Raw genomic sequence first — 26,534 nt, 5'->3', positions numbered from 1 at the left:
TCTTATTTTCCCTGAAATGCATATGGTCCTTGTGTTAGCTGGATCTTTGTAGGTTTTTGACCAGGAGTCATACAAAATCATGTGTGTCTCAACTCCGATGAATGACTATTGTTCATTTACAGTATATTCTTTGTTTAAAAGTTATTTTAAAAGAAGTTGTGTGTGGGTACAGATGTCCATCTTAATTTGATCACACTGTTTCAGGATAAATGTTCCTGCACTGCAGGAAATGCCAACATTTAATGTATTTGAGGGTTAGAAAGGCATCTAAAGATTGTAATTTCCACATTAAAATGTCATACTTGATTTCCCCTAATGAAAAATGTATCAACCCCTACAAAAATATCCATGAATTATAATCCACATAATATTCACATTTCCTGCTGTCTGAAAATGGTCTAACGAATATCCTATATCTGTCTGTGGGTGTGTCTTAAATTTGTTTGTAAATTAGTTTACCAATTAGTTTATATTAAATATGTATATGTTTCAGGTGGATTATTTGTTTGTAATTTAAGTCTTATGATTTATAACATGTTTTCTTATGATTGTTATGCACATTAGTAGCCTAACTTTTGTCGTCCTCCAAACTACATTGCATTGGGAAAGTATTCAGACCTATTCCCTTTTTTCAAATGTTACGTTACAGCCTCATTCTAAAATGGATAAAAAAAAATGTTTTCCTCACCAATCTACACACAATAGCCCAGAATGACAAAGTGAAAAAAGGTTTTACATTTCTTTAGCAAATGTATATATTTTTTTAACAGAAATACCTTATTTACATAAGTATTCAGACCCTTTGCTATGAGACTCGAAATTGAGCTCAGGTGCATTCTGTTTCCATTGATCATCCTTGAGATGTTTCTACAACTTGATTGGAGTCCACTTGTGGTAAATTGATTGGACATGATATGGAAAGGCACACACCTGTCTATATAAGGTCCCACAGTTGACAGTGCATGTCAGAGGAAAAACCAAGTCATGAGGTCGAACGAATTGTCCATAGAGCACCGAGACAGGATTGTGTCGAGGCACAGATCTGGAGAAGGCTACTAAAACATCTCTGTATTGAAGGTCCCAAAGAACACAGTGGCCTCCATCATTCTTAAATGGAAGAAGCTTAGAACCACCAAGATTTTCCTAGCTGCCCGTCAAACTGAGCAAACAGGGGAGAAGGGCCTTGGTCAGGGAGGTGACTAAGAACTCCATTGTCACTCTGACAGAGCTCCAGAGTTCCTCTGTGGAGATAGGAGAATCTTCCAGAAGGACAACCATTTCTGCAGCACTCCACCAATCAGAACTTTATGGTAGAGTGCCCAGATGGAAACCACTCCTCCGAAAAAGGTACATGACAGGCCACTTGGAGTTTGTCAAAAGGCACCTAAATGACTCCCAGATCATGAGAAACAACATTCTCTGGTCTAATGAAACCAAGATTGAACTCTTCGGCCTGAACGCTAAGTATCACATCTGGAGGAAACCAGGCACCACTCATCATCTGGCCAATAACATCCCTATGGTGAAGCATGGTGGTGGCAGTGGGAATGTTTTTCAGTGGTAGGGGCTGGGAGACTAGTCAGGATCGAGGCAAAGAGGAACAGAGCTATGTACAGAGAGATCCTTGATAAAAACTTGCTCCAGAGCGCTTCGGACCTCAGACTGGGGCAAAGGTTCACCTTCCAACAAGACAACGACCCTAAGCACACAGACAAGACAACGCAGGAGTGGCTTCGGGACAAGTCTCTGAATGTCCTTGAGTGGCCCAGCCTGTGCCCGGACATGAACCCGATCAAGCATCTCTGGAGAGACCTGAAAATAGCTAATATAAAATAGCTAATATATACCCCAAATATAGGTGTGCCAAGCTAGTAGCGTCATACCCAAGAAGACTCAATGCTGTAATCACTGCCAAAGGTGCTTCAACAAAGTAAAGGGTCTAATATTTCAGGTTTTTATTTGTCAGAAATTTGCAAACATTTCGAAAAACCTTTTTTCCTTTGTCATTATGGGTGTAGATTGATGTAATCAATTTTAGAATAAGTCTGTAACGTAACAAATGTGGAAAATGTCAAGGGGTCTGAATTCTTTCCGAAGTCAACGTACAGTATATCTACAGAAGCATATCTTTATACACAACATAAACATATATACAATATCTCAGACAACATAAATCACAACCAATATTGTTATTGTGCCTAACGGAAACATATGTAAATGTATCCAAAAAGCTGTGCTTATTGCACGATTACAATTCTTTGATCTGAAAGTTGAATGTCATGTTTACAGTATAGCTATGTAATCTTAATCTTGATCTTGTCAGACTGTGAACCAAAATGAACTTGACGTTACAATCTCATCTAATACAGAATGCATTGTCATGCATTGTCAAGTTTTAGGACACTTTTTTAAGCAATGTTCGGAGATGGATTTGGTCCTCTGGCTGTGGCACCATGATTTAGCAGCCAATTTTTTCCCTCCATGTTTGTTTCTTGTTTAAACAGTGGGAATGTTACTGTTGTTGACATTTTTGATCCTTTGTTACCACAGCAAAAGTAGAGCTGGTGTCAACAAGATGAATGGTTATAGAGTAAGAGGGTGTTATCTGTTTTGAATGCAGTATGAGAATGTATCAGTTATAAATTATACATTATTGTTTTTCAGTTGCAACTTGCGGTGAGGTAGTGATTGATAAATGTGTTGTCTTAGCTTTCTGGAATGTAAGAAGTTTATTCACAGTAGAAAGTCATTTTTTAGGTAGAAAAACACATCGAATGACCTATTACACTTACAGCCTTCCAGACTGCTGCTCAGAGACACTCCCAGAATCCTTCACTCCAGACAGTTTAGGCCATGCCAGAAGTTTTGATACCTTAATGCTGTATGTTTCTTTTTTATTATTTTATTTATGTTCTTATGGTCGTTTAGCCATAGCAGTATATATTTATGGCTACATATGACTAAAGTTATACTAGAGTCAGTAATACGTGCTGGGAAAGAGTGTTACCGTCTGCTTTAGTTTATTGTACTTGTAAAACTGTTATATTTGCATGTAGAATATACAGACAATCAATGTCGAGATCATACGAGATCATCAGATGGGAAATATTTATTACTGGAAATTGTAAATGTTCTCCTGTACTTTCAAGTGCCTCTGAATTTATATCTTATTTAATGAAGTGCCTTTCTGAATGTCCCTAAATGTATATACTCTGTAAGTAAATGTATTTAGTTAAACCAGGCTCTGCTCGTTATTTCTGATTGTGAGGTGGTCTGATATGCAACTGATTTACTCCTTTCCTCCTTCAACATTTTAATGCAAGTAATTTTTGCATTATTGTTCAACACTACTCTGACTCAGGACAGGTTAGTTGATTTAGATTAAAAAACAATCTAGAAAAATGAAATACATTTTCCCCAAAATGCCATGCTCAAATACCAGCGCCATTCAAGAATTGCCACTTTACTAACATGAATACCTGCTCTAATAAACAATATATTATTGCCTTTAATAAACAAGGATACTTCTTTGTGAATGCTTTAGTTCATGTTAACTACAACATAATTAAAAAGTGTTACCAAAATGGATAACTGAGAGACAAATCAGGATTGAGGGAAAGATGAACGGAGCAAGGTACAGAGAGATCCTTGATGAAAACCTTCTCCAGAGCACTCAGGACCTCAGACTGGGGCAAAGGTTCACTTTCCAACAAGACAACAATCCTGAGAAAACAGCCAAAACAACGCAGGATAGGCTTCGGGACAAGTCTCTGAATGTCCTTAAGTGGCCAAGCCAGAGCTTGGACTTGAACCCTATCTAACAACTCTGGAGAGGCCAAAAAATAGCTGTGCAGCGACTCTCCCCATCCAACCTGACAGAACTTAAGAGAATCTGCAGAGAAGAATGGGAGAAATTCCCATAAATACTATATATATACAGTTCCAGTCCAAAGTTTGGACACACCTACTCATTCAAGGGAATCATGTAGTAACCAAAAAAGTGTTAAACAAATCAAAATATATTTTATATTTGAGATTCTTCAAAGTATCCACCATTTGCCTTGATGACAGCTTTGCACACTCTTGGCATTCTCTCAACCAGCTTCATGAGGTAGTCACCTGGAATGCATTTCAATTAACAGGTGTGCCTTGTTTTAAGTTAATTTGTGGAATTTCTTTCCTTCTTAATGCATTTGAGCCAATCAGTTTTGTTGGGACAAGGTAGGGGTGGTATACTGAAGACAGCCTTACTTGGTAAAATACCAAGTCCATATTATGGCTAGAACAGCTCAAATAAGCAAAGATAAATTACAGTCCATCAATACTTTAAGACATTAAGGTCAGTCAATCCGGAAAAGTGCAGATGCAAAGACCATCAAGCGCTATGATGAAACTGGCTCTCATGAGGACCGCCACAGGAATGGAAGACACAGAGTTACGTCTGCTGCAGAGGTTAAGTTCATTAGAGTTACCATTCTCAGAAATTGCAGCCCAAATAAATGCTTCACAGAGTTCAAGTAACAGACACATCTCAACATGAACTGTTCAGAGGAGGCTGTGTGAATCAGGCCTTCATGGTCAAATTGCTGCAAAGAAACCACTACTAAAGGGAACAAATATGAAGAAGAGGCTTACTTGGTCCAGGAAACACAAGTAATGGACATTAGACCAGTGGAAATCTGTCCTTTGGTCTGATGAGTCCAAATTTTAGATTTTTGGTTCCAACCGCCGTGCCTTTGTGAGACGCAGAGTAGGTGAACAGGAAGCTCTGCATGTGTGGTTTCCACCGTGAAGCCTGGAGGATGAGGTGTGATTGTGTGGGGGTGCTTCACTGGTGACACTGTAGTTGATTTATTTAGAATGCAAGGCACACTTAACCAGCATGGCTACCACAGCATTCTGCAGCAATATGCCATCCCATCTGGTTTGCGCTGAGTGGGACAATCATTTGTTTTTCAACAGGACAATGACCCACCACAGCCTGGAGGTCAGGCTGTGTAACGGCTATTTGACCAAGACAGAGAGTGATGGAGTGCTGCATCATATGACCTGGCCTCCACAATCACCTGACCTCAATCACTTTGGGATGGTTTGGGATGAGTTGGACCACAGAGTGAAGGAAAAACAGCCAACAAGTGATCAGCATATGTGGGAACTCCTTCAAGACTGTTGGAAAAGCATTCCATGAGAAGCTGGTTGAGAGAATACCAAGAGACGGACTCAGGGTCAGGGACAGGCAGGGTTCAGTAATCCAGAAGTGGAGCAAAGGTACAGAACGGCAGGAAGGCTTAGACTCAGGGTCAGGCAGAGAGGTCAGGCAGGCAGGTACAGGGTCAGGACAGGCAAAGGTCAAAACTCTGAGGACTAACAAAGAGAGCCTGGGAAACGATAGGCGCTGACAGGAAAACCGCTGGTAAGCTTGAACGAACAACACGAACTGGCAACAAACAGACAGAGAACACAGGTATAAATACCAAAGGGGATAATTGGGAAGATGGGTGACACATGGAGCGGGGAGGAGACAAGCACAAGGACAGGTGAAACAGATCAGGGTGTGACAAATATAACATCTATTTTGATTTGTTTAACACTTTTTTGGTTACTACATGATTCCATATGTGTTATTTCATAGTTTTGATGTCTTCACTATTATTCTACAATGTAGAAAATAGTAGAAATAAAGAAAAACCCTGGAATGAGTAGGTGTGTCCAAACTAATGACTGGTCCTGTATATATATATATACAAGACCATTTATATTGTTAGGTGAACCATTGTTTTTGATATGTTTTCCTTTCTTATTTTCACCTAACCATAGGAAAACACATATATATATATATATTATTTTGATATGTTTTCCTTTCTTATTTTCACCTAACCATACACTCCCTCCCCTAATTGGAGTAAACTAATGGCCAACAACAGTTCTACTTCCAGCTTATATATACTATATACATTTTACGGACACAGTATATTTACATTAGCTTTCTTTTGTTTGTTTTTAGTCCCATCCTTCAGCTACCCTCAACCCCTCCCATCTATCTATGAAGACCATTCGGGATTTTATTTCTATTTGTCATATATTTTTCAAAAGTGCTGTGATGTTTCACAAAAGTTCTGAACCTATATACATTTTACGGACATAGTATATTTTACATTAGTTATCTTGATTTTTTGTAATTTATAGTCCCACCCTTCAGCTCCCCTGGTTCAGAGTTGACAGTGCCATAATAACATTTACTATTATCACTCATCATTATCAAGACAAAACAGATGTAAGGAGGGCAGGCAGGCAGGCAGGTGTCTAGAAAAGCTGTTATATATAGGATATAAAGACAGGCTATTTTAGTTTAATGTCTAATCTTTATTCCTCCATAAAAACATTACATGCTAATAAAACATAGAATAAAAAATAACATACATTACATATTGGCCCACAATCTAACCCATTAGTGGGTGAAATGTAAACCCTGAACAAAGTTATTTGGATTGTTGTGTAAATCTCATCATGCATTGTTATATTAAATTCGTCACAGATGAACAGGTGAAGCAATATTGATTCGGTCAAAGCATTTACGGTTGCATTCAAAACATTGGATAGTGTACGACCAATCTGTTGTTGAAAATGTATGATACTGTACAACCATTATACCAGTATCTGAAACTAAGATATCATACCAAACCGGTAAAGGCATTCTGATGCAATCAAGACGTAGGATACTATACGTCCTACAATTTGTACAATATGGACAACAACTATTCCATTGGGATTCTAATGTAATATAACACAATTTAACATAACCTCATAAATAATCATACTATTTATTGGTGTGGAATAAAGATTAGACCTTAAACTGAAATAGACTATTTTTTCCTTATGGCATTATCCTAAAATACTATATGTGATCACTCGGATTTCCGTACAGAATAATACGAAATGCTCTGATACCAGGTTGCACCCAACTGTGGCATGTCAAAGTTACACTTCATGCCATTTGGTTGCACTAAAGAGAAGTCGTTGCATCACTATATAGTTTCTCAACTCGACACATCATCAGTGATATACGGTGTGATATATGGTGTGATGTTTTCTGACTGTTTTCTTCCTAGGTTCAGAAGAGAATGCTACTCTTTTTAGAGAATTTGAGAACTTGTGTGCGTGTGCTGTCACGTGAAAGGGGTTTCCTGTAGCATATCATGTGATTGGGACGTTCGGATTGGGCTTCAAACGTCATTACGTACACGCGCCGAGCCCCGCAAATCTCCGGCTGATCTATGCAAAAAGTATCACATTTTTTTATTACTAATAACTTGATAAATGGAGAGCAGTAACAGTCTCAGGTGAGTAATGTTCAGCAATTGAATAGACCGAATTAATAGTTACCGAAGAGAATGATTTGTTAGATATGTGCGTGCATGTTGTCTAAACTGCTGTCAACAAAGTACTGTACAGTAGGCAACCTGGTGATGTACACGTTGACAACCTGTTCACAATGGTCCTCATTCATAACCTAATGTAACCTAAATTTGTCGTTGTATAAGTTATTGACTAATATTTTAGGCTATTCTATATTTAGCTTTAACAACTTTATAACAAAGACTTTCTTGAATTCATCGATTAGGCCTACATATATTTGTCATGAGGTTAATGTCGTTTAACCCATTATGTACAGGGTTAAAAAGAGTAACGTTAGGTCTAATTATATCTGAAGACAGTAGGACTATCTAAAAAGATGGCATATGCACAGTAGTGGAAAAAGTACCAAGTTGTCATACTTGAGTAAAAGTATAGATACCTTAATAGAAAGGTAGTAAGAAAAAGTGAAAGTCAGCCAGTAAAATACTACTTGAGTAAAAGTCTAAAAGGTTTGAAATATACTTAAGTTTCAAAAGTACATGTAATTGCTCAAATATACTTAATAAGTATCAAAATTAAAAGTAAAAGTATAAATCACTTAAAATTCCTTACATGAATCAAAGCAGATGGCACCATTTTCTTGTTTTTAAAATGTACAGATAGTCAGGGGAACACTCAGAGATTATTTACAAAAGATAAATTTGTGTTTAGTTAGTCTGCCAGGCCAGAGGCAGTAGGGGTGACCACGTGTTCGCTTGATAAGTGCATGAATTTGACAATTTTCCGGTCCTGCTAAGCATTCAAAATGTAACGAGTACTATTGGTTGTCAGGGAAAATGTATGGAGTAAAAAGTACAATATTTTCTTTAGGAATGTAGTGAGGTAAAAGTAGTCAAACATAAATAGTAAAGTAAAGTACAGATACCATAAAAAACGACATAAGTAGTACTTTAAGGTATTTTTACTTAAGTACTTTACACCACTGCATATGCATGACATGCACTTTTGCCTTACTATAGCTATGTAGGCTAGCTACTATAGGCAATATAGGCGTTACTGTATGTATTTCTTTCTCTCAGTCAGTCTGTTGCATGACCCATTAATCCTATAGATCAGTGCTTTATGTATGCCCTATATGCACAGTGACAGTCATTACCGTTACTGTATGTATTAGTGATGAGTGGGTTGACTCATAACCGCGGGGCGAGCGGGTTTAGGGTCATGAAATAGTATATTGTGTGGATGAAGGGCAGGTGGGTGGTGGGCTGGTTGAATAAATAGAAAATAATAAGTAAAAAATACATATAAATTATAATTCTTGTGCAATTTATATCTATAGGCTACATTGACGTTTTTATTTCATTATTTTAGGCTATCTGGCATTAGTGCGTAACATGCTGACCAGACCACATGCGCGCGTCTATGTGCGCCATCGCGCTCATGTTGATTTTGTCCACTCACACCAGACTCGATCAGGACATGCAGAATGAAGTATCAAAATAAACTCTGAACCAACTATTAATTTGCGGATAGGTCGAAAACTATTAAACATTTATGGCAATAGCTGGCTAGCTTGCTGTTGCTAGCTAATTTATCCTGGGATATAAACATTGAGTTATTATTTTACCTGAAATGCACAAGGTCCTCTACTCCGACAATGAATCCACAGATAAAAGGGTAACGTTAATCAGAGTTAGTTTTTAGTAATCTCTCCTCCTTCTGGCTTCTTCATCTTCTTTGGACTTTATATGGCGGTTGGCAACAAACTGGAGTGTGGACCTCAGTTCATCTTTCAATCACCCACGTGGGTATGTGCTCCTAAAAACCAATGAGGAGATGGCACGTGGGTATATGGTCCTAAAAACCAATGAGGAGATGGGAGAGGCGGGACTTGCAGCGCGTCAAGCATCACAAATAGAACCAAGTTCTATTTTAGCAACTGGCAACGCAGACGCTCGTTGACGTGTGCGAGCAGTGTGGGTGCAATGATTGAATAACATGTATATGTACATTTATCTTGCAACGCTCGTGCATGTGACGCAAGCGATGTGGTCAGCATGTAAGGCTAAACTTTACGGCCTAAACTGTACACGCGCCAAATAGCCTACACGGCCATCACCAAATGATTTTAGGAAGTGGCAGAAAGTTAACATCGAACCACGAAGGCTAAAAGGACAATGTCGGAGTTTAATTCAATAAGATAAAAGCTGCGAAATGGAGAGTTGAAAATAAGAGAAGGGAGGCCAGAAAAGTCATGTTTGGAAAAGATTTAGATGAAGTAGTGAAAGAGGATGATAGCATGTTATGTGTGATGATTGTGAGGCACTATATGACCCCTCTACGGAAAGATGAAACTCACGTGTTCTCCATTTTTCTATTGTAGGATCCCCACACGTGTCACGCGTCTGAAGGTAACCTGGTAATGGGGCCGAAAAATGTATGGAAGTGAAAAGAGCATTTCCACGTCAAGGTATACGGGTAATTCCTGAGCTTTCTTAATATCTCTCAGATATAGGACAGACACTTCAAAACATTCTTCCTTTTGATTACATTTCAGTTTTTCCATGTATGAATCTGTTATTCATTGTGTTTCTATGGGCTAATAGCAGTAAGGCCAAATACAGTGTTTCATCAATATATAGTACAAATAAAGAAAATAGTACAAATAAAGAAAAACCCTTGAATGAGTAGGTGTGTCCAAACTTTGACTGGTACTGTGTACACACCTACTCATTCAATGGTTTTTCTTTATTTGTACTATTTTCTACATTGGAGAATAATAGTGATGACATACAACTATGAAATAACACGTACTGTATGAAAACATGTTGTAACCAAAAATGTGTTAAACAAATGAAAACATAGATTTTAGATTCTTCAAAGAATTGACTGAGATTGACTGTCGTTTCTCTTTGCTTATTTGAGCTGTTCTTGCCATAATATGGACTTGGTCTTTTACCAAATAAGGCTATCTTCTGTATACCACCCTACCTTGTCCCAACACAACTGATCGGCTCAAACGCATTAAGATGGAAAGAAATTCCACAAATTAACTTTTAACAAGGCACACCTGTTAATTGAAATGCATTCCAGTTGTTTACCTCATGAAGCTGGTTGAGAGAATGCCAAGAGTGTGCAAAGCTGTCATCAAGGCAAATGGTAGCTACTGTGAAGAATATCAAATATAACATCTATTTTGATATGTTTAACACTTTCTTTGGATACTAAATGATTCCATATGTGTTACTTCATAGATTTGAAGTCTTCACTATTATTCTACATTGTAGAAAATAGTCATAATAAAGAAAAACTCTTGAATGAGTAGGTGTGTCCAAACTTTTGACTGATACTGTATATATATTTTTTATACCTGCAGGGGTTCTAAAATTCAAAATAAATAGCTAACATATGACCTTCTTAAAACAAATCCATATGTAAGCTTAGTAGTAGTCTCGCATTACCATACCTCCAAAATCACGTTGCTGTCACGCCTGGAGAATTTTGTATTGCATAAATGGTTTGAATGGTCCGCTGGCTCCCAATGGCAAGATTTTGATTGGATGTTACATTTCAAGAACCCTCCCCCACATGCCCGTTGGTGCTACGTGTTATGTTCGTCACTATTTTCAGACCGGGAAGGACACATTGGGCAGAGAGTTGTTCTGCATTTTAGTTTTGCAACATTGGAGAAAATAGAAGAAAACCTGGAGGAAAAATGTAATTCTGTTTTGTCAGAAATGTACTCTATGCACAAAATCGACATATTGTACATATTGTTGGGATAAATGCGGAAGACACATTTCAGTTGAATAACAGGTCAAGGGAACTGTAGCCAACTGTTTAGATGGGTTAAATGGAACCTGAAATGTGCACACTGACTGTAGGTTTATAACCTCTCACAGCCTTAATATTAACTCCTGTAGGATGAAGCATTTCTTTCAGTAAAATGATGCACTAAATGTGGGATAAATTTGAACTTGGGAACAAGGGTGGAGAAATATGATTTCTTTCTTTCAGCATCTTGAGAGAATGTGAATGTGCAGTTAGATAGCACCTCTACAGACGCTATCTTTATCAGCATCATTAAACCTGATAGTGTATTTCTGTCAGAAACGTGTGTATAGGTGGCAGGGAAGTCAGGCGCAGGAGAGTCAAACGGAGTCTTTTAATAAATGTCCAAGAAACATGCTCCATAACACTAAATAGAAAATGAATAATAAACAAATATGGGTACGAAGACCCGTCGCGCACCTATACAAAATAAACACTATACTGACAACAAACAATCTCTGACAAAGACATGAGGGGAAACAGAGGGTTAAATACACAAGAGGTAATGGATGGGATTGAAAACAGGTGTGTGGGAAGACAAGACAAAACCAATGGAAAATGAAAAATGGATCGATGATGGCTAGAAGACCGGTGACGTCGACCGCCGAACACCGCCCGAACAAGGAGAGGCAACGACTTCGGTAGAAGTCGTGACAGTACCCCCCCTGACGCGCGGCTCCAGCTGTGCGTCGACACCGGCCTCGGGGACGACCCGGAGGGCGAGGTGCAGGGCGATCCGGATGGAGGCGGTGGAATTATTTTAACATGGAAGGATCTAAAACGTCCTCCACCGGAACCCAGCATCTCTCCTCCGGCCCGTACGCCTCCCAGTCCACGAGGTACTGAAGGCCCCTCGCCCGACGTCTCGAATCCAAAATGGATCGAACAGAGTACGCCGGGACCCCCTCGATGTCTAGAGGAGGCGGAGGAACTTCACGCACTTCAGCCTCCTGGAGTGGGCCAGCCACCACCGGCCTGAGGAGAGACACATGGAACGAGGGGTTAATACGGTAATTAGTGGGCAGTTGTAACCTATAACATACCTCGTTCACTCTCCTCAGGACTTTAAACGGCCCCACAAACCGCGGACCCAGCTTCCGGCAGAGCAGGCGGAGGGGCAGGTTTTGGGTCGAGAGCCAGACCCTGTCCCCTGGTGCGAACACCGGGGCCTCACTGCGGCGATGGTCTGCGCCAATTTTCTGGCGCCTTATGGCGCGCTGAAGGTGGACGTGGGCTGCCTCCCAGGTTTCCTCAGCGCGCCGAAACCAATTGTCCACCGCAGGAGCCTCGGTCTGACTCTGATGCCAAGGAGCCAGAACCGGCTGATACCCTAATACACATTGAAAAGGAGTGAGGTTAGTGGAGGAGTGACGTAGCGAGTTCTGGGCCATCTCTGCCCAGGGCACGAACTTTGCCCACTCCCCCGGCCGGTCCTGGCAATAGGACCGCAGAAACCTGCCCACATCCTGGTTAACTCTCTCCACCTGCCCATTACTCTCGGGGTGAAAACCTGAGGTAAGACTAACCGAGATCCCCAGACGTTCCATGAACGCCTTCCAGACCCTTGATGTGAACTGGGGACCCCGATCAGACACTATATCCTCAGGCACCCCATAGTGCCGGAAAACGTGTGTAAACAGGGCCTCTGCAGTTTGTAAGGCCGTAGGGAGACCGGGCAAAGGGAGGAGACGACAGGACTTCAAAAACCGATCCACAACGACCAGGATCGTGGTGTAACCTTGTGAAGGTGGAAGATCAGTCAAAAAATCCACCGTCAGGTGCGACCACGGCCGTTGAGGAACGGGTAAAGGTTGAAGCTTACCTCTGGGCAAGTGTCTAGGAGCCTTGCACTGGGCGCACACCGAGCAGGAGGAAACATAAATCCTCACGTCCTTAGCCAAAGTGGGCCACCAGTACCTCCCATCAAGACAGCGCATCGTCCGACCTATCCCAGGATGACCAGAGGAGGGTGACGTGTGAGCCCAATAGATCAATCGGTCGCGGACAGCAGATGGAACGTACAGACGACCAGCTGGACACTCAGGAGGAGAGGGCTCTGCACGTGACGCCCGCTCAATGTCCGCGTCCAGCTCCCACACTACTGGCGCCACCAAACATGAAGCTGGGAGTATGGGAGTGGGATCCATGGACCGCTCCTCTGTGTCATACAGCCGAGACAATGCGTCTGCCTTGACGTTCTGGGAGCCTGGTCTGTAAGTAAGAGTAAACACAAAACGAGTGAAAAACACGGCCCACCTTGCCTGGCCAGGATTCAGTCTCTTCGCCTGCCGGATGTACTCCAGATTGCGGTGGTCAGTCCAGATGAGAAAAGGGTGTTTAACCCCCTCAAGCCAATGCCTCCACGCCTTCAAGGCTTTTACGACAGCTAACAGCTCCCGGTCCCCCACATCATAGTTTCGCTCCGCCGGGCTGAGCTTCTTCGAAAAGAAAGCACAGGGGCGAAGCTTCAGTGGCACACCCGAACGCTGAGAGAGCACTGCTCCTATCCCAGCTTCGGATGCGTCCACCTCCACTATGAATGGCAAAGAGGGATCCGGATGAGCCAACACAGGCACCGAGGTAAACAGGTCTTCAGGTGTCCAAAAGCCCTGTTCGCCTCAGCCGACCACTGCAAGCGCACCGGGCCCCCCTTTAGCAGTGAGGTAATGGGAGCAGCCACCTGACCAAAACCCCGGATAAACCTCCGGTAGTAATTGGCAAACCCTAAAAAACGCTGCACCTCCTTTACCGTGGTTGGAGTCGGCCAATTACGCACGGCTGTAATGCGGTCGCTCTCCATTTCCACTCCTGAAGTGGAAATCCGATGCCCTAGGAAGGAGATGGATTGCTGGAAGAACAAGCATTTCTCAGCCTTGACATATAGATCATGCTCCAACAGGCGACCAAGCACCCTGCGCACCAGGGACACATGCTCGGCGCGTGTAGCGGAGTATATCAGAATATCATCGATATACACCACTACACCCTGCCCGTGCAGGTCCCTGAAGATCTCATCTACAAATGATTGGAAGACTGATGGAGCATTCATCAACCCATATGGCATGACAAGGTACTCATAATGACCTGAGGTGGTGCTAAATGCCGTCTTCCACTCATCACCCTTCCGAATACGCACCAGATTGTACGCACTCCTGAGATCCAATTTTGTGAAGAAGCGTGCCCCGTGCATTGACTCAATAACTGTATTTATCAGAGGTAACGGGTAACTATATTTCACCGTGATTTTATTGAGACCTCGATAATCAATGCACGGGCGTAAACCGCCATCCTTCTTCTTCACAAAAAAGAAACTCGAAGAGGCGGGTGAAATGGATGGCTGAATGAACCCCTGACGCAGGGATTCAGAGATATATGTATCCATAGCCACCGTCTCCGCTTGCGACAGGGGATACACGTGACTCCTGGGATATGCAGCGTCTACCAGGAGATCTATCGCACAATCCCCCCGTCGATGGGGTGGTAATTGAGTCGCCTTCTTTTTACAGAAGGCGAGAGCCAAATCGGCATATTCTGGGGGAATGCGCACGGTGGAGACCTGGTCTGGACTTTCCACCGTAGTAGCACCAACGGAAACCCCTAAACACCTACCTGAGCACTCTCGCGACCACCCCGTGAGAGCCCTCTGTGGCCAAGAAACAGTGGGGTTATGACAAGTTAACCAGGGTAGGCCTAGCACCACAGAATACGCAGGGGAATCAATAAGGAAAAGACTAATCTTCTCCTTGTGACCCCCCTGCGTTATCATATACAAAGGTGCGGTGACCTCCCTGATAAACCCTGACCCTATTGGTCGACTATCTAAAGCATGAATAGGGAAAGGCATATCCACAGAAACAATAGGGATCCCTAAACTATGAGCTAAATTTTTATTAATGAAATTCCCAGCCGCGCATGAATCTACTAGCGCCTTATACTGGGAATGCAGGGAAAAATCCGGAAAAGTGACAGAGACAAACATTAGTGCAGCAGAGGGCTCTGGATGAGAATGGTGCCTACTCACCTGGGGTGATGCCAGAGTGCCCTGCCTGCCTTCTCTATTCCCAGAGGAACCAACCCGGCACCGACCAGCAGTGTGATCTCTGCGATCATAGATGGTGCTCGAGCGGGAACCCCCTCCGGTCTCCCTGCGCACGATCCCTGCCAATTCCATAGGTTCCGGAGAGAGGGTGCGGGAGGATGGAACAACCAGACCCCGATCTAGATGTCCACGAGTAGCCAGCATGTTGTCCAGCCTGATGGACATGTCCACCAGCTGGTCGAAGTTGAGGGTGGTGTCTCTACAGGCCAGCTCCCGACGGACGTCCTCGCGTATACTACAACGGTAATGGTCGATCAGGGCCCTGTCGCTCCATCCAGCGCCGGCAGCCAAGGTCCTAAACTCCAAAGCAAACTCCTGTGCACTCCTCGTCTCCTGCCTCAGATGATAGAGGCGCTCACCCGCCGCTTTGCCTTCGGGTGGGTGGTCGAAAACTCTCCGGAAATGGCGGGTGAACTCCTCAAAATGGTCCAACGCCGCATCCTCCTCTCTACACACAGCGCTGGCCCACTCCCGGGCTTTCCCGGTGAGGCATGAGACGAGGGCGCAACTCTTCTCCCGGTCGGATGGTACTGGGGAGACCGTGGCCAGATACAAGCTCAGTTTAAGGAGGAAACCCTGGCAGCCGGCAGTATCTCCGTTGTATCCCGTGGGTAGGGGTAAATGGATCTTGTTCGGTTCAGGAGGGGAAAACGCGTTCAAGGGAGATCCCGGTTGTGGTGGTGGAGGCGCTGGAGAAACTCCCTGTCTCTCCCAGCGGTCCATATTCTGGACAATGCGATCCATGACGGCGCTCAAACAGTCAATCTCTTCCGCTTGTTCCCGGACACGTTCCTCCACCTCCATGAGCGTCGTGTCCTCTCCTGCTGACTTCATATATTTTGGGTCAGAGATTCTGTCAGAAACGTGTGTATAGGTGGCAGGGAAGTCAGGCGCAGGAGAGTCAAACGGAGTGTAAAATGGAGTCTTTTAATAAATGTCCAAGAAACATGCTCCATAACACTAAATAGAAAATGAATAATAAACAAATATGGGTACGAAGACCCGTCGTGCACCTATACAAAATAAACACTATACTGACAACAAACAATCTCTGACAAAGACATGAGGGGAAACAGAGGGTTAAATACACAAGAGGTAATGGATGGGATTGAAAACAGGTGTGTGGGAAGACAAGACAAAACCAATGGAAAATGAAAAATGGATCGATGATGGCTAGAAGACCGGTGACGTCGACCGCCGAACACCGCCCGAACAAGGAGAGGCAACGACTTCGGTAGAAGTCGTGACAATTTCAACCACATTAAATATGCTTCCAAGCCGAACTGAAATCTTATCAGAAACGTGTTGGGTCATTTTCACAGCTTTCTATTTCCTTACAAACTGATGTCATTTGGATATTTTGCACAGAAAAAAAATATATATATAAATAAAAAATAGCGATAAACATCTCTCCCCTCGAAAGAAGCAGAAATGACAGAGTTACCCATGACAACTAGATTGAAGCATTCATTCTATCCATTTATGACATTCTGTTAGCAAGGGTTTATTTAGTCTCCTAGGGCAACATATAATGACAGAAGAGAAGCTGCATGTATCTAATTATAGATAAATTGACTAACAAATAGCCCACTAAAATTTGAAAATTATAAGCAGGAACATATCTAAATCAGGCACTAAAAAATGTCTGCACCCCTTGTCAAAAAATCTTTCTCTGTAACCTACATGCTAATTTTCTATATTTGGGTGCGGACCTCAGATTTTCACTTTAACACAGTCAGGCGGTTGCGGATGGGTTATTAGCAATTGCGGGCTTGTGCGGGTGAACAAACAGCTGACCCGAGCACCGCTAGTATGTCTTTATGGCTACAGCCTAACATCCTCGTTGCTATTTAATCTGCAGGAAGTGGAACTCCAATATTTGCACAGTCAATCATTTTCCAAATTGTTATGGCAAACACTCCCGGACCCAACCATTGCCTTTGACACAAAAAGGCACACACCAGAGAGATTTTAGGTTGTGAAAGGCAAATTATAACTTATGTTATAACGTTCCTGTTACTGTGCAATGTAATGCAACTTAACCTACAACATTAACACTCAAAGTATAGTAGGGTAACAATGAATACTTAGAATACTTGTTACACTGTACTGTACTTAAAGAGTTATTACACAAGTAACTTGTTCCATTTTCTGGATATGACATGTCAAGAGTATATTGAGAACACGTAAATGTAAATGAGTTGTCAATAACCCTGTGACGCCAAACATCTTGGGCCTTTCTGTTCTCTCTGTAGTTATTGATTGTTGGAGTCAGTTGATTATAACTGTCAAGCTTGGTGACATGATGTCAACGACTGATTGGGTAGCCTAGAAGTGGGCGGCCGATAGCCTAGCGGTTAGAGACATTTACATTTACATTTAAGTCATTTAGCAGACGCTCTTATCCAGAGCGACTTACAAATTGGTGCATTCACCTTATGACATCCAGTGGAACAGCCACTTTACAATAGTGCATCTAAATCTTTTAAGGGGGGGGGGGGGGTGAGAAGGATTACTTTATCCTATCCTAGGTATTCCTTAAAGAGGTGGGGTTTCAGGTGTCTCCGGAAGGTGGTGATTGACTCCGCTGTCCTGGCGTCGTGAGGGAGTTTGTTCCACCATTGGGGGGCCAGAGCAGCGAACAGTTTTGACTGGGCTGAGCGGGAACTGTACTTCCTCAGTGGTAGGGAGGCGAGCAGGCCAGAGGTGGATGAACGCAGTGCCCTTGTTTGGGTGTAGGGCCTGATCAGAGCCTGGAGGTACTGAGGTGCCGTTCCCCTCACAGCTCCGTAGGCAAGCACCATGGTCTTGTAGCGGATGCGAGCTTCAACTGGAAGCCAGTGGAGAGAGCGGAGGAGCGGGGTGACGTGAGAGAACTTGGGAAGGTTGAACACCAGACGGGCTGCGGCGTTCTGGATGAGTTGTAGGGGTTTAATGGCACAGGCCATTAAGAGCAGGGTTCCCCAACTGAATCATATCGCCAGATAGCCTAGCGGTGGGTTTGCCGATAGCCTAGCGGTTAGAGCAGGGTTCCCCAACTGAATCATATCGCCAGATAGCCTAGCGGTGGGTTGGCCGATAGCCTAGCGGTTAGAGCAGGGTTCCCCAACTGAATCATATCACCAGGTAGCCTAGCGGTGGGTTGGCCGATAGCCTAGCGGTTAGAGCAGGGTTCCCCAACTGAATCATATCGCCAGATAGCCTAGCGGTGGGTTGGCCGATAGCCTAGCGGTTAGAGCAGGGTTCCCCAACTGAATCATATCGCCAGATAGCCTAGCGGTGGGTTGGCCGATAGCCTAGCGGTTAGAGCAGGGTTCCCCAACTGAATCATATCGCCAGATAGCCTAGCGGTGGGTTGGCCGATAGCCTAGCGGTTAGAGCAGGGTTCCCCTACTGAATCATATCACCAGGTAGCCTAGCGGTGGGTTGGCCGATAGCCTAGCGGTTAGAGCAGGGTTCCCCAACTGAATCATATCGCCAGATAGCCTAGCGGTGGGTTGGCCGATAGCCTAGCGGTTAGAGCAGGGTTCACCAACCGGTGGGCTGGTTGTTTTATTTGGTTTGTGATTATGTTCTGGCCCCTCGACCATCCACTCAACAAAAAATCGGTCCGCTGCTGAATCTAGTGATGATCCCTGGGTTAGAACGTTGGGCCAGTAATCAAAAGGTTGCTAGTTCAAATCACAGAGCCTACTAGGTGAAAAATCTGTCGATCTGCCCTTGAGCAAGGCACTTAACCCTAATTGCTCCAGGGTTGCCGTCAATAATGGCTGGTCCATGCCGTGACCCCACTCTCTGACGGCGTGTCAGGGGGAGTGGGATATGCAAAAAACACATTTTAATTTCACACCACACACTTTTACATGTTACGCACTTGTATATGTGTGAAACAGGGCAAATAAAGCACCCACTATTTGACATTAGTATTAAGTATCAGTTTGGTTAACAGTTGCCATCTTTAATCTTAAGAGTCTAATCTAAGTAACATAATAAAAAAATTCCCATAAAAATCTGTCAGTTTAAGCTAGAGATATCACCTTAAACTGGGCTGTGTCTCAATCAACCACATGTCGGCCTTCCGCATCTGCTGTGGAAGGTGGCCGAGCTACAGCGGTGTTTGTCTGACCATGAGACATCCAAAAATCGGTCTTCTCACGAAACATTTGTAGTTTCTTAACAGTTTGGCCTACAAAACGATTATGAAAGGGGAGACTCACGAATACGAGGGTGTTCACTGTTTGCTCTATGACCCCTACAAGTGTCATGGGACTCAATCTGAAGTCGGTGACGCTGATGTGCCAACTTCTGTCTGTAGGGTCCAAACTATTTGAGCTACAAACTAACCCCACTAACCCCACTATGGGAAGGGTAGACTGTCACGAAAACAATGGTGTTTAACGTTTTGCTCTACGACCCCCACAAGTGTCACGGGATTGGTCTGGAGGTAACTCATACAAACTAATAGAAGTATGGAGGTAGTTTTGTGCCAAAAAATATAAATAAATCTATGGGATGACCACCTTAAAACAATTCCATATGTTAGATTAGTACCGCCCCTCCCAACGACTGGCTTTTTTAACTGGCTTTTTTTCTGTGTAAAGTGAAGGGGGGCCTGCTATGATGGCTCAAGAGTACTGCTGTGCCGGAGCAGAGAGCGGCCCACACGTCCCTTTCGTGCTGGAGAGAAGGGAGAAGGAGGAGGAAAGCTGGAGGACAGCCGTTTCACACCAACTGAAAAAGCAGTGCACATGCAGCACAGAGCGAGCCAAAGCCCAGATTCTAGGGTTCGTCCCCATCCTAAAATGGCTGCCACGCTACCAGCTCAAAGATTGGATCCTGGGTGACGTCATGTCAGGGTTGATAGTGGGCATCCTGCTGGTGCCTCAGTCCATTGCCTATTCTCTGCTGGCAGGCCAGGACCCTATCTATGGCCTCTACACCTCCTTCTTCTCCAGCATCATCTACACCCTGCTGGGCACCTCACGCCACATCTCTGTGGGCATCTTCGGGGTGCTGTGCCTGCTGGTGGGCCAGGTGGTGGACAGGGAGTTGGCACTGGCAGGGTACATCACAGAGAGTATCAGGAACAACGCTACCCTGGGACTGGGCATGGGGAACAGCACCGGAGGGCCGGTCTGTGATAGGAGCTGCTATGCCATCATGGTGGGGACCACAGTCACATTTACAGCAGGGGTCTACCAGGTAAATGTGTGTAGAGAGGGAATGGTGTAATGTCTCGTGTTGAAAATCAATGACAAACATAATTAATTCATGTTATAACAGGTTGATTGTCATTGGTTCTGACAAGTATGACTTTTGCTGTTTTTCTAGAGCCGTTACTCCCTCTCTGTTTTTCTAGAGCCGTTACTCCCTCTCTGTTTTTCTATAGCCGTTACTCCCGCTCTGTTTTTCTAGAGCCGTTACTCCCTCTCTGTTTTTCTATAGCCGTTACTCCCGCTCTGTTTTTCTAGAGCCGTTACTCCCTCTCTGTTTTTCTAGAGCCGTTACTCCCTCTCTGTTTTTCTAGAGCCGTTACTCCCTCCCTGTTTTTCTAGAGCCGTTACTCCCTCTCTGTTTTTCTAGAGCCGTTACTCCCGCTCTGTTTTTCTAGAGCCGTTACTCCCTCTCTGTTTTTCTAGAGCCGTTACTCCCTCTCTGTTTTTCTAGAGCCGTTACTCCCGCTATGTTTTTCTAGAGCCGTTACTCCCGCTCTGTTTTTCTAGAGCCGTTACTCCCTGTCTGTTTTTCTAGAGCCGTTACTCCCGCTCTGTTTTTCTAGAGCCGTTACTCCCTCTCTGTTTTTCTAGAGCCATTACTCCCTCTCTGTTTTTCTAGAGCCGTTACTCCCTCTCTGTTTTTCTAGAGCTGTTACTCCCTCTCTGTTTTTCTAGAGCCGTTACTCCCTCTCTGTTTTTCTAGAGCCGTTACTCCCGCTCTGTTTTTCTAGAGCCGTTACTCCCTCTCTGTTTTTCTAGAGCCATTACTCCCTCTCTGTTTTTCTAGAGCCGTTACTCCCTCTCTGTTTTTCTAGAGCTGTTACTCCCTCTCTGTTTTTCTAGAGCCATTACTCCCTCTCTGTTTTTCTAGAGCCGTTACTCCCTCTGTTTTCACTCTGTGGTTTTAGGTGTTGATGGGCCTCCTGCAGGTGGGCTTTGTATCCGTGTACCTGTCAGACTCCCTCCTGAGCGGCTTCGCCACGGGGGCCTCTCTCACTATCCTGACCTCCCAGGTCAAGTACCTCCTGGGACTGGAGTTGCCCCGCGCCCAGGGCTGGGGTTCCCTCGTCAAGACCTGGGTCAGCCTCTTCCAGAACCTGGGCCAGACCAACCTCTGTGACCTGGTCACCAGCATGGTGTGCCTGGCGGTGCTGGTCCCCACCAAAGAACTCAACGACCGCTTCAAGGCCAAGCTCAAAGCCCCCATCCCCTTCGAGCTGTTTGTTGTCATCGCTGCCACTCTGGCCTCCCACTTCGGTCACTTCGAGGAGGAGTACGGCTCGAAAGTGGCCGGTGCCATCCCCACGGGCTTCCTGCCCCCCCAGCTCCCTTCCTGGTCTCTGATCCCCAACGTGGCGGTAGATGCCTTCTCCATAGCCATCGTGGGCTTTGCCATCACCGTCTCCCTGTCTGAGATGTTTGCCAAGAAGCACGGCTACGTGGTAGATCCCAACCAGGAGATGTACGCCATAGGCTTCTGTAACATCCTGCCCTCCTTCTTTCGCTGTTTCACCACCAGCGCTGCCCTGACCAAGACCCTGGTGAAGGAGTCTACAGGCTGCCAGACTCAGATGTCTGGCCTGGTCACAGCCCTGGTGCTGCTGCTGGTGCTGCTGGTCATTTCCCCCCTCTTCTACTCTCTGCAGAGGTAAGATCATGCTATTCTCTGTGTAACACTTAGCTTTACTATACATGTTCATCTCATGAGATCTAAACCTTCACTACACATAGTTTGCTTGTATTGAAAATGTTTGCCAGAAAATGATGTTCCAACTGATTTGGTGATGACTTCATTGACTTGCTGTGTTTCCATGTCTTCTCCAGGTGTGTGCTAGCAGTGATCATCTTGGTGAATCTCCGGGGAGCATTGCTTAAGTTCACAGACGTCCCGCGGATGTGGCGTGTGAACCGCTTGGACGCCGCCATCTGGCTGGTGACCATGGCAACCTCAGCGTTGATAAACACAGAGCTAGGCCTGCTGGTGGGGGTTATGGTCTCAGCCTTCTGTGTGTTGGGGCGCACCCAGAGAGCCCAGGCCTTAGAGCTGGGCCGGGCTGGCCATCGGGAGCTTTATGAGGACCTGGCCTCCTACAAGGGCCTGCAGTCCCAGCCTGGAGTGGCCATCTTCCGCTACGAGGCGCCCATCTACTACGCCAACCAGAGCCTGTTCAAGAAGGCCCTGTACCGCTGCCTGGGCCTGGATCCCGTCAAGGAGAAGGCCCGGCGCAGGAAGCTGGAGAAACATAGGAGAAAGCAAGAAGAAGTAGCCATGACGACAGGAGGGGAGGGCGGGACTAAGGGTAAAGAGAAAGAGTTGACCACCACCACCAAAGTCTTCCTACCAAATCAAGTCAACTTCCACTCTGTGGTGATAGACTGCAGCCCGGTGCTGTTCCTGGACACAGCAGGGGTCAATGCGTTGAAGGAGGTGTATAAGGATTATAAGGAGAATGGGGTACAGGTGTTCCTGGCCCAGTGTAATACCTCAGTACTGGAGTCACTGAACAGAGGTGGCTACTACCCAGAGAAGGGTATGGGAGAAAAGGAAAGAGTGTTTTTCACCATCAGCGATGCCGTCCTCTATGCACAGAGCCTCTCATCTCAGAATGGTGACTGTGACACGTCCTGTTAACAAGAGCTTTAAAGATTGTACAGTGCCTTCGGAACGTATTCAGACCTTTTAACTTTAGTCACATTTTGTTACATTACAGCCTTATTCTAAAATGGATTAAATAAATACAAATGCTCAGCAATCTACACACAATACACCATAATGACAAAGCGAAAAGTGTTTTTTAGAAATTCTAGCAAATGTATTAACATTATTAAACAGATATACCTTATTTACATAAGTATTCAGACCCTTTGCTATGAGACTCGAAATTGTACTCAGGTGCATCCTGCTTCCATTGATTTGGAAAGGCACACACCTGTCTATATAAGGTCCCACAGTTGACAGTGTGTGTCAGAGCAAAAACCAAGCCATGAGGTCAAGTAATTGTCCGTATAGCTCCGAGACAGGATTGTGTTGAGGCACAGATCTGGGGAAGGGTACCAAAACAATTCTGCAGCATTGAATGTCCCCAAGAACACAGTGGCCTCCATCATTCTTAAATGGAAGAAGTTTAGAACCACCAAAACTCTTCCTAGAGCTGGCCACCCGGCCAAACTGAGCAATTGGGGGAGAAGGGCCTTGGTCAGGGAGGTGACCAAGAACCTGATGGTCACTCTGACAGAGCTCTAGACTTCCTCTGTGGAGATGGGAGAAACTTCCAGAAGGACAACCACCTCGGCAGCACTCCACCAATCAGGCCTTTATGGTAGAGTGGCCAGACGGAAGCCACTCCTCAGGAAAATGGCACATGACAGCCCGCTTGGAGTTTGCCAAAAGGCACCTAAAGACTCTCAGACCATGAGAAAAAATATTATCTGGTCTGATGAAACCAAGATTGAACTCTTTGGCCTGAATGCCAAGTGTCACATCTGGAGGAAACCTGGCACCATCCCTAAGGTGAAGCATGGTGGTGGTAGCATAATGCTGTGGGGATGTTTTTCAGCGGCAGGGACTGGGAGACTAGTCAGGATCGAGGCAAAGATGAATGGAGCTATGTACAGAGAGATCCTTGATGAAAACCTGCTCCAGAGCCTCAGATTGGGGCGAAGGTTCATCTTCCAACAAGACAACGACCCTAAGCACACAGCCAAGACAATGCAGGAGTGAATTCGGGACAAGTCTCTGAATGTCCTTGAGTTGCCCAGCCTGTGCCCGGACTTTAACCCGATCTAACATCTCTGGAGAGACCTGAAAATAGCTGTGCAGCAACGGTCCCAATCCAACCTGACAGAGCTTGAGAGGACCTGCAGAAAATAATCCTAGTTAAATTGCCTGGTTAAATAAAGGTTAAATAAAAAAAATAATATAGGTGTGCCAACCTTATAGCGTCATACCCAAAAAGACTCAGTGCTGTATATCGCTGTCAAAAGTGCTTCAACAAAGTACTGAGTAAAGGGTCTGAATACTTAGGTAAATGTGATTTTTAATTTTTTTATTTGTCATAAATTTGCTAACATTTCTAGAAACCTTTTTTTTTGTTGTCATTATGGGTGTAGATTGATGTGGGGGAAAAAACTATATAATACATTTTAGAATGAGGCTGTAACGTAACAAAATGTGGAAAAACGTCAAGGGATCTGAATTCTTTCCGAAGGTACTGTATATACAGTGGGGCAAAAAAGTATTTAGTCAGCCACCAATTGTGCACGTTCTCCCACTTAAAAAGATGAGAGAGGTCTGTAAGAACTTGCACAATTGGTGGCTGACTAAATACTATTTTGCCCCACTGTATATATACAGAAACATATCTTTATACACAACATAAACATATATACAATATCTATCTCAGACAACATAAATCACAACCAATATTGTTATTGTGCCTAACGGAAACATATGTAAATGTATCCAAAAAGCTGTGCTTATTGCACGATTACAATTCTTTGATCTGAAAGTTGAATGTCATGTTTACAGTATAGCTATGTAATCTTAATTTTGATCTTGTCAGACTGTGAACCAAAATGAACTTGCTGTTACAATCTCATCTAAGACAGAATGCATTGTCATGCATTGTCAAGTTTTAGGACACTTTTTTTAAGCAATGTTCGGTCCTCTGGCTGTGGCACCAAAAGTAGAGCTGGTGTCAACAAGATGAATGGTTATAGAGTAAGAGGGTGTTATCTGTTTTGAATGCAGTATGAGAATGTATCAGTTATAAATTATACATTATTGTTTTTCAGTTGCAACTTGCGGTGAGGTAGTGATTGATAAATGTGTTGTCTTAGCTTTCTGGAATGTAAGAAGTTTATTCATAGTAGAAAGTCATTTTTTAGGTAGAAAAACACATCGAATGACCTATTATACTTACAGCCTTCCAGACTGCTGCTCAGAGACACTCCCAGAATCCTTCACTCCAGCCAGTTTAGGCCATGCCAGAAGTTTTGATACCTTAATGCTGTATGTTTCTTTTTTATTATTTTATTTATGTTCTTATGGTCGTTTAGCCATAGCAGTATATATTTATGGCTACATATGACTAAAGTTATACTAGAGTCAGTAATACGTGCTGGGAAAGAGTGTTACCGTCTGCTTTAGTTTATTGTACTTGTAAAACTGTTATATTTGCATGTAGAATATGGAGACAATCAATGTCGAGATCATCAGATGGGAAATATTTATTACTGGAAATTGTAAATGTTCTCCTGTACTTTCAAGTGCCTTTGAAATTATATCATGTTTAATGAAGTGCCTTTCTGAATGTCCCTAAATTTATATACTCTGTAAGTACATGTATTTAGTTAAACCAGTCTCTGCTCGTTATTTCTGATTGTGAGGTGGTCTGATATGCAACTGATTTACTCCTTTCCTCCTTTAACATTTTGATGCAAGTCATTTTTGCATTACTGTTCAACACTACTCTGACTCAGGACAGGTTAGTTGATTTAGATTAAAAAACTATCTAGAAAAATGAAATACATTTTCCCCAAAATGCCATGCTCAAATACCAGCACCATTCAAGAATTGCCACTTTACTAACATGAATACCTGCTCTAATAAACAATATATTATTGCCTTTAATAAACAAGGATACTTCTTTGTGAATGCTTTAGTTCATGTTAACTACAACATAATTGAAAAGTGTTACCAAAATGGATAATCAAAAGTTAAACTAACTTAGTTTGCTCACTGCCATTTGTAAAATGTCACTTTAAATGTACTTTCTGTTGTCCACAGTGAGTCAGATGTACGTGCAGACGGCGGTTCTATCATCTTTCTATGTGTCTATGATCAGGAATACCTAAACAATGTGAAATCCTTTTCAAAGGTAAACACTGATTACGTTTTACCCACTGACCATCCTAACAGCACTAGCAGTGCCTCAATCTCTGATGACATCAAGGAACGAACATTGTGATCATGACTAATCTGAAACCAAAGGACTGGTATTTACTGGTGTCATGTAGGATTGGGGATGCAC

General features: G+C 43.7%; 1 protein-coding gene across 2 annotated transcripts; it reads left to right on the top strand.

Annotated features, from left to right (window-relative positions):
* The first annotated feature begins 7,051 nt into the window (after nt 1-7,051).
* LOC139581469 (sulfate transporter-like) lies at nt 7,052-25,859 on the top strand. 2 transcript variants are annotated; one of them, XM_071411255.1, is made up of 5 exons: nt 7,052-7,340; nt 9,740-9,826; nt 19,888-20,488; nt 21,411-22,150; nt 22,327-25,859. In XM_071411255.1, exons 2-5 carry the CDS (start codon nt 9,792-9,794, stop codon nt 23,132-23,134), a joined length of 2,184 nt encoding a protein of 727 aa, XP_071267356.1. In that variant the 5' UTR covers nt 7,052-7,340; nt 9,740-9,791; the 3' UTR covers nt 23,135-25,859. The 2 variants fall into 2 exon arrangements, with proteins under 2 accessions (XP_071267356.1, XP_071267357.1); XM_071411256.1 differs by lacking the exon at nt 7,052-7,340 and having other exon boundaries at nt 9,738-9,834.
* The last annotated feature ends 675 nt before the right edge of the window (nt 25,860-26,534 follow it).

The sequence above is a fragment of the Salvelinus alpinus genome, chromosome 7 (assembly GCF_045679555.1).
Source record: "Salvelinus alpinus chromosome 7, SLU_Salpinus.1, whole genome shotgun sequence".
Taxonomy (NCBI): Eukaryota; Metazoa; Chordata; class Actinopteri; order Salmoniformes; family Salmonidae; genus Salvelinus; species Salvelinus alpinus.
Note: the sequence above shows the minus strand (reverse complement) of the source record. Positions and strands in the feature narration are given on the sequence as shown.

Bases quoted from the DNA above. Each gene is read 5' to 3' on its own strand.
- LOC139581469 (XM_071411255.1), top strand. From the start codon at position 9,792: ATGTATGGAAGTGAAAAGAGCATTTCCACGTCAAG. The intron at 20,489-21,410 runs GTAAATGTGTGT...CTGTGGTTTTAG, and splicing joins TTACAGCAGGGGTCTACCAG to GTGTTGATGGGCCTCCTGCA. The intron at 22,151-22,326 runs GTAAGATCATGC...TGTCTTCTCCAG, and splicing joins CTCTTCTACTCTCTGCAGAG to GTGTGTGCTAGCAGTGATCA.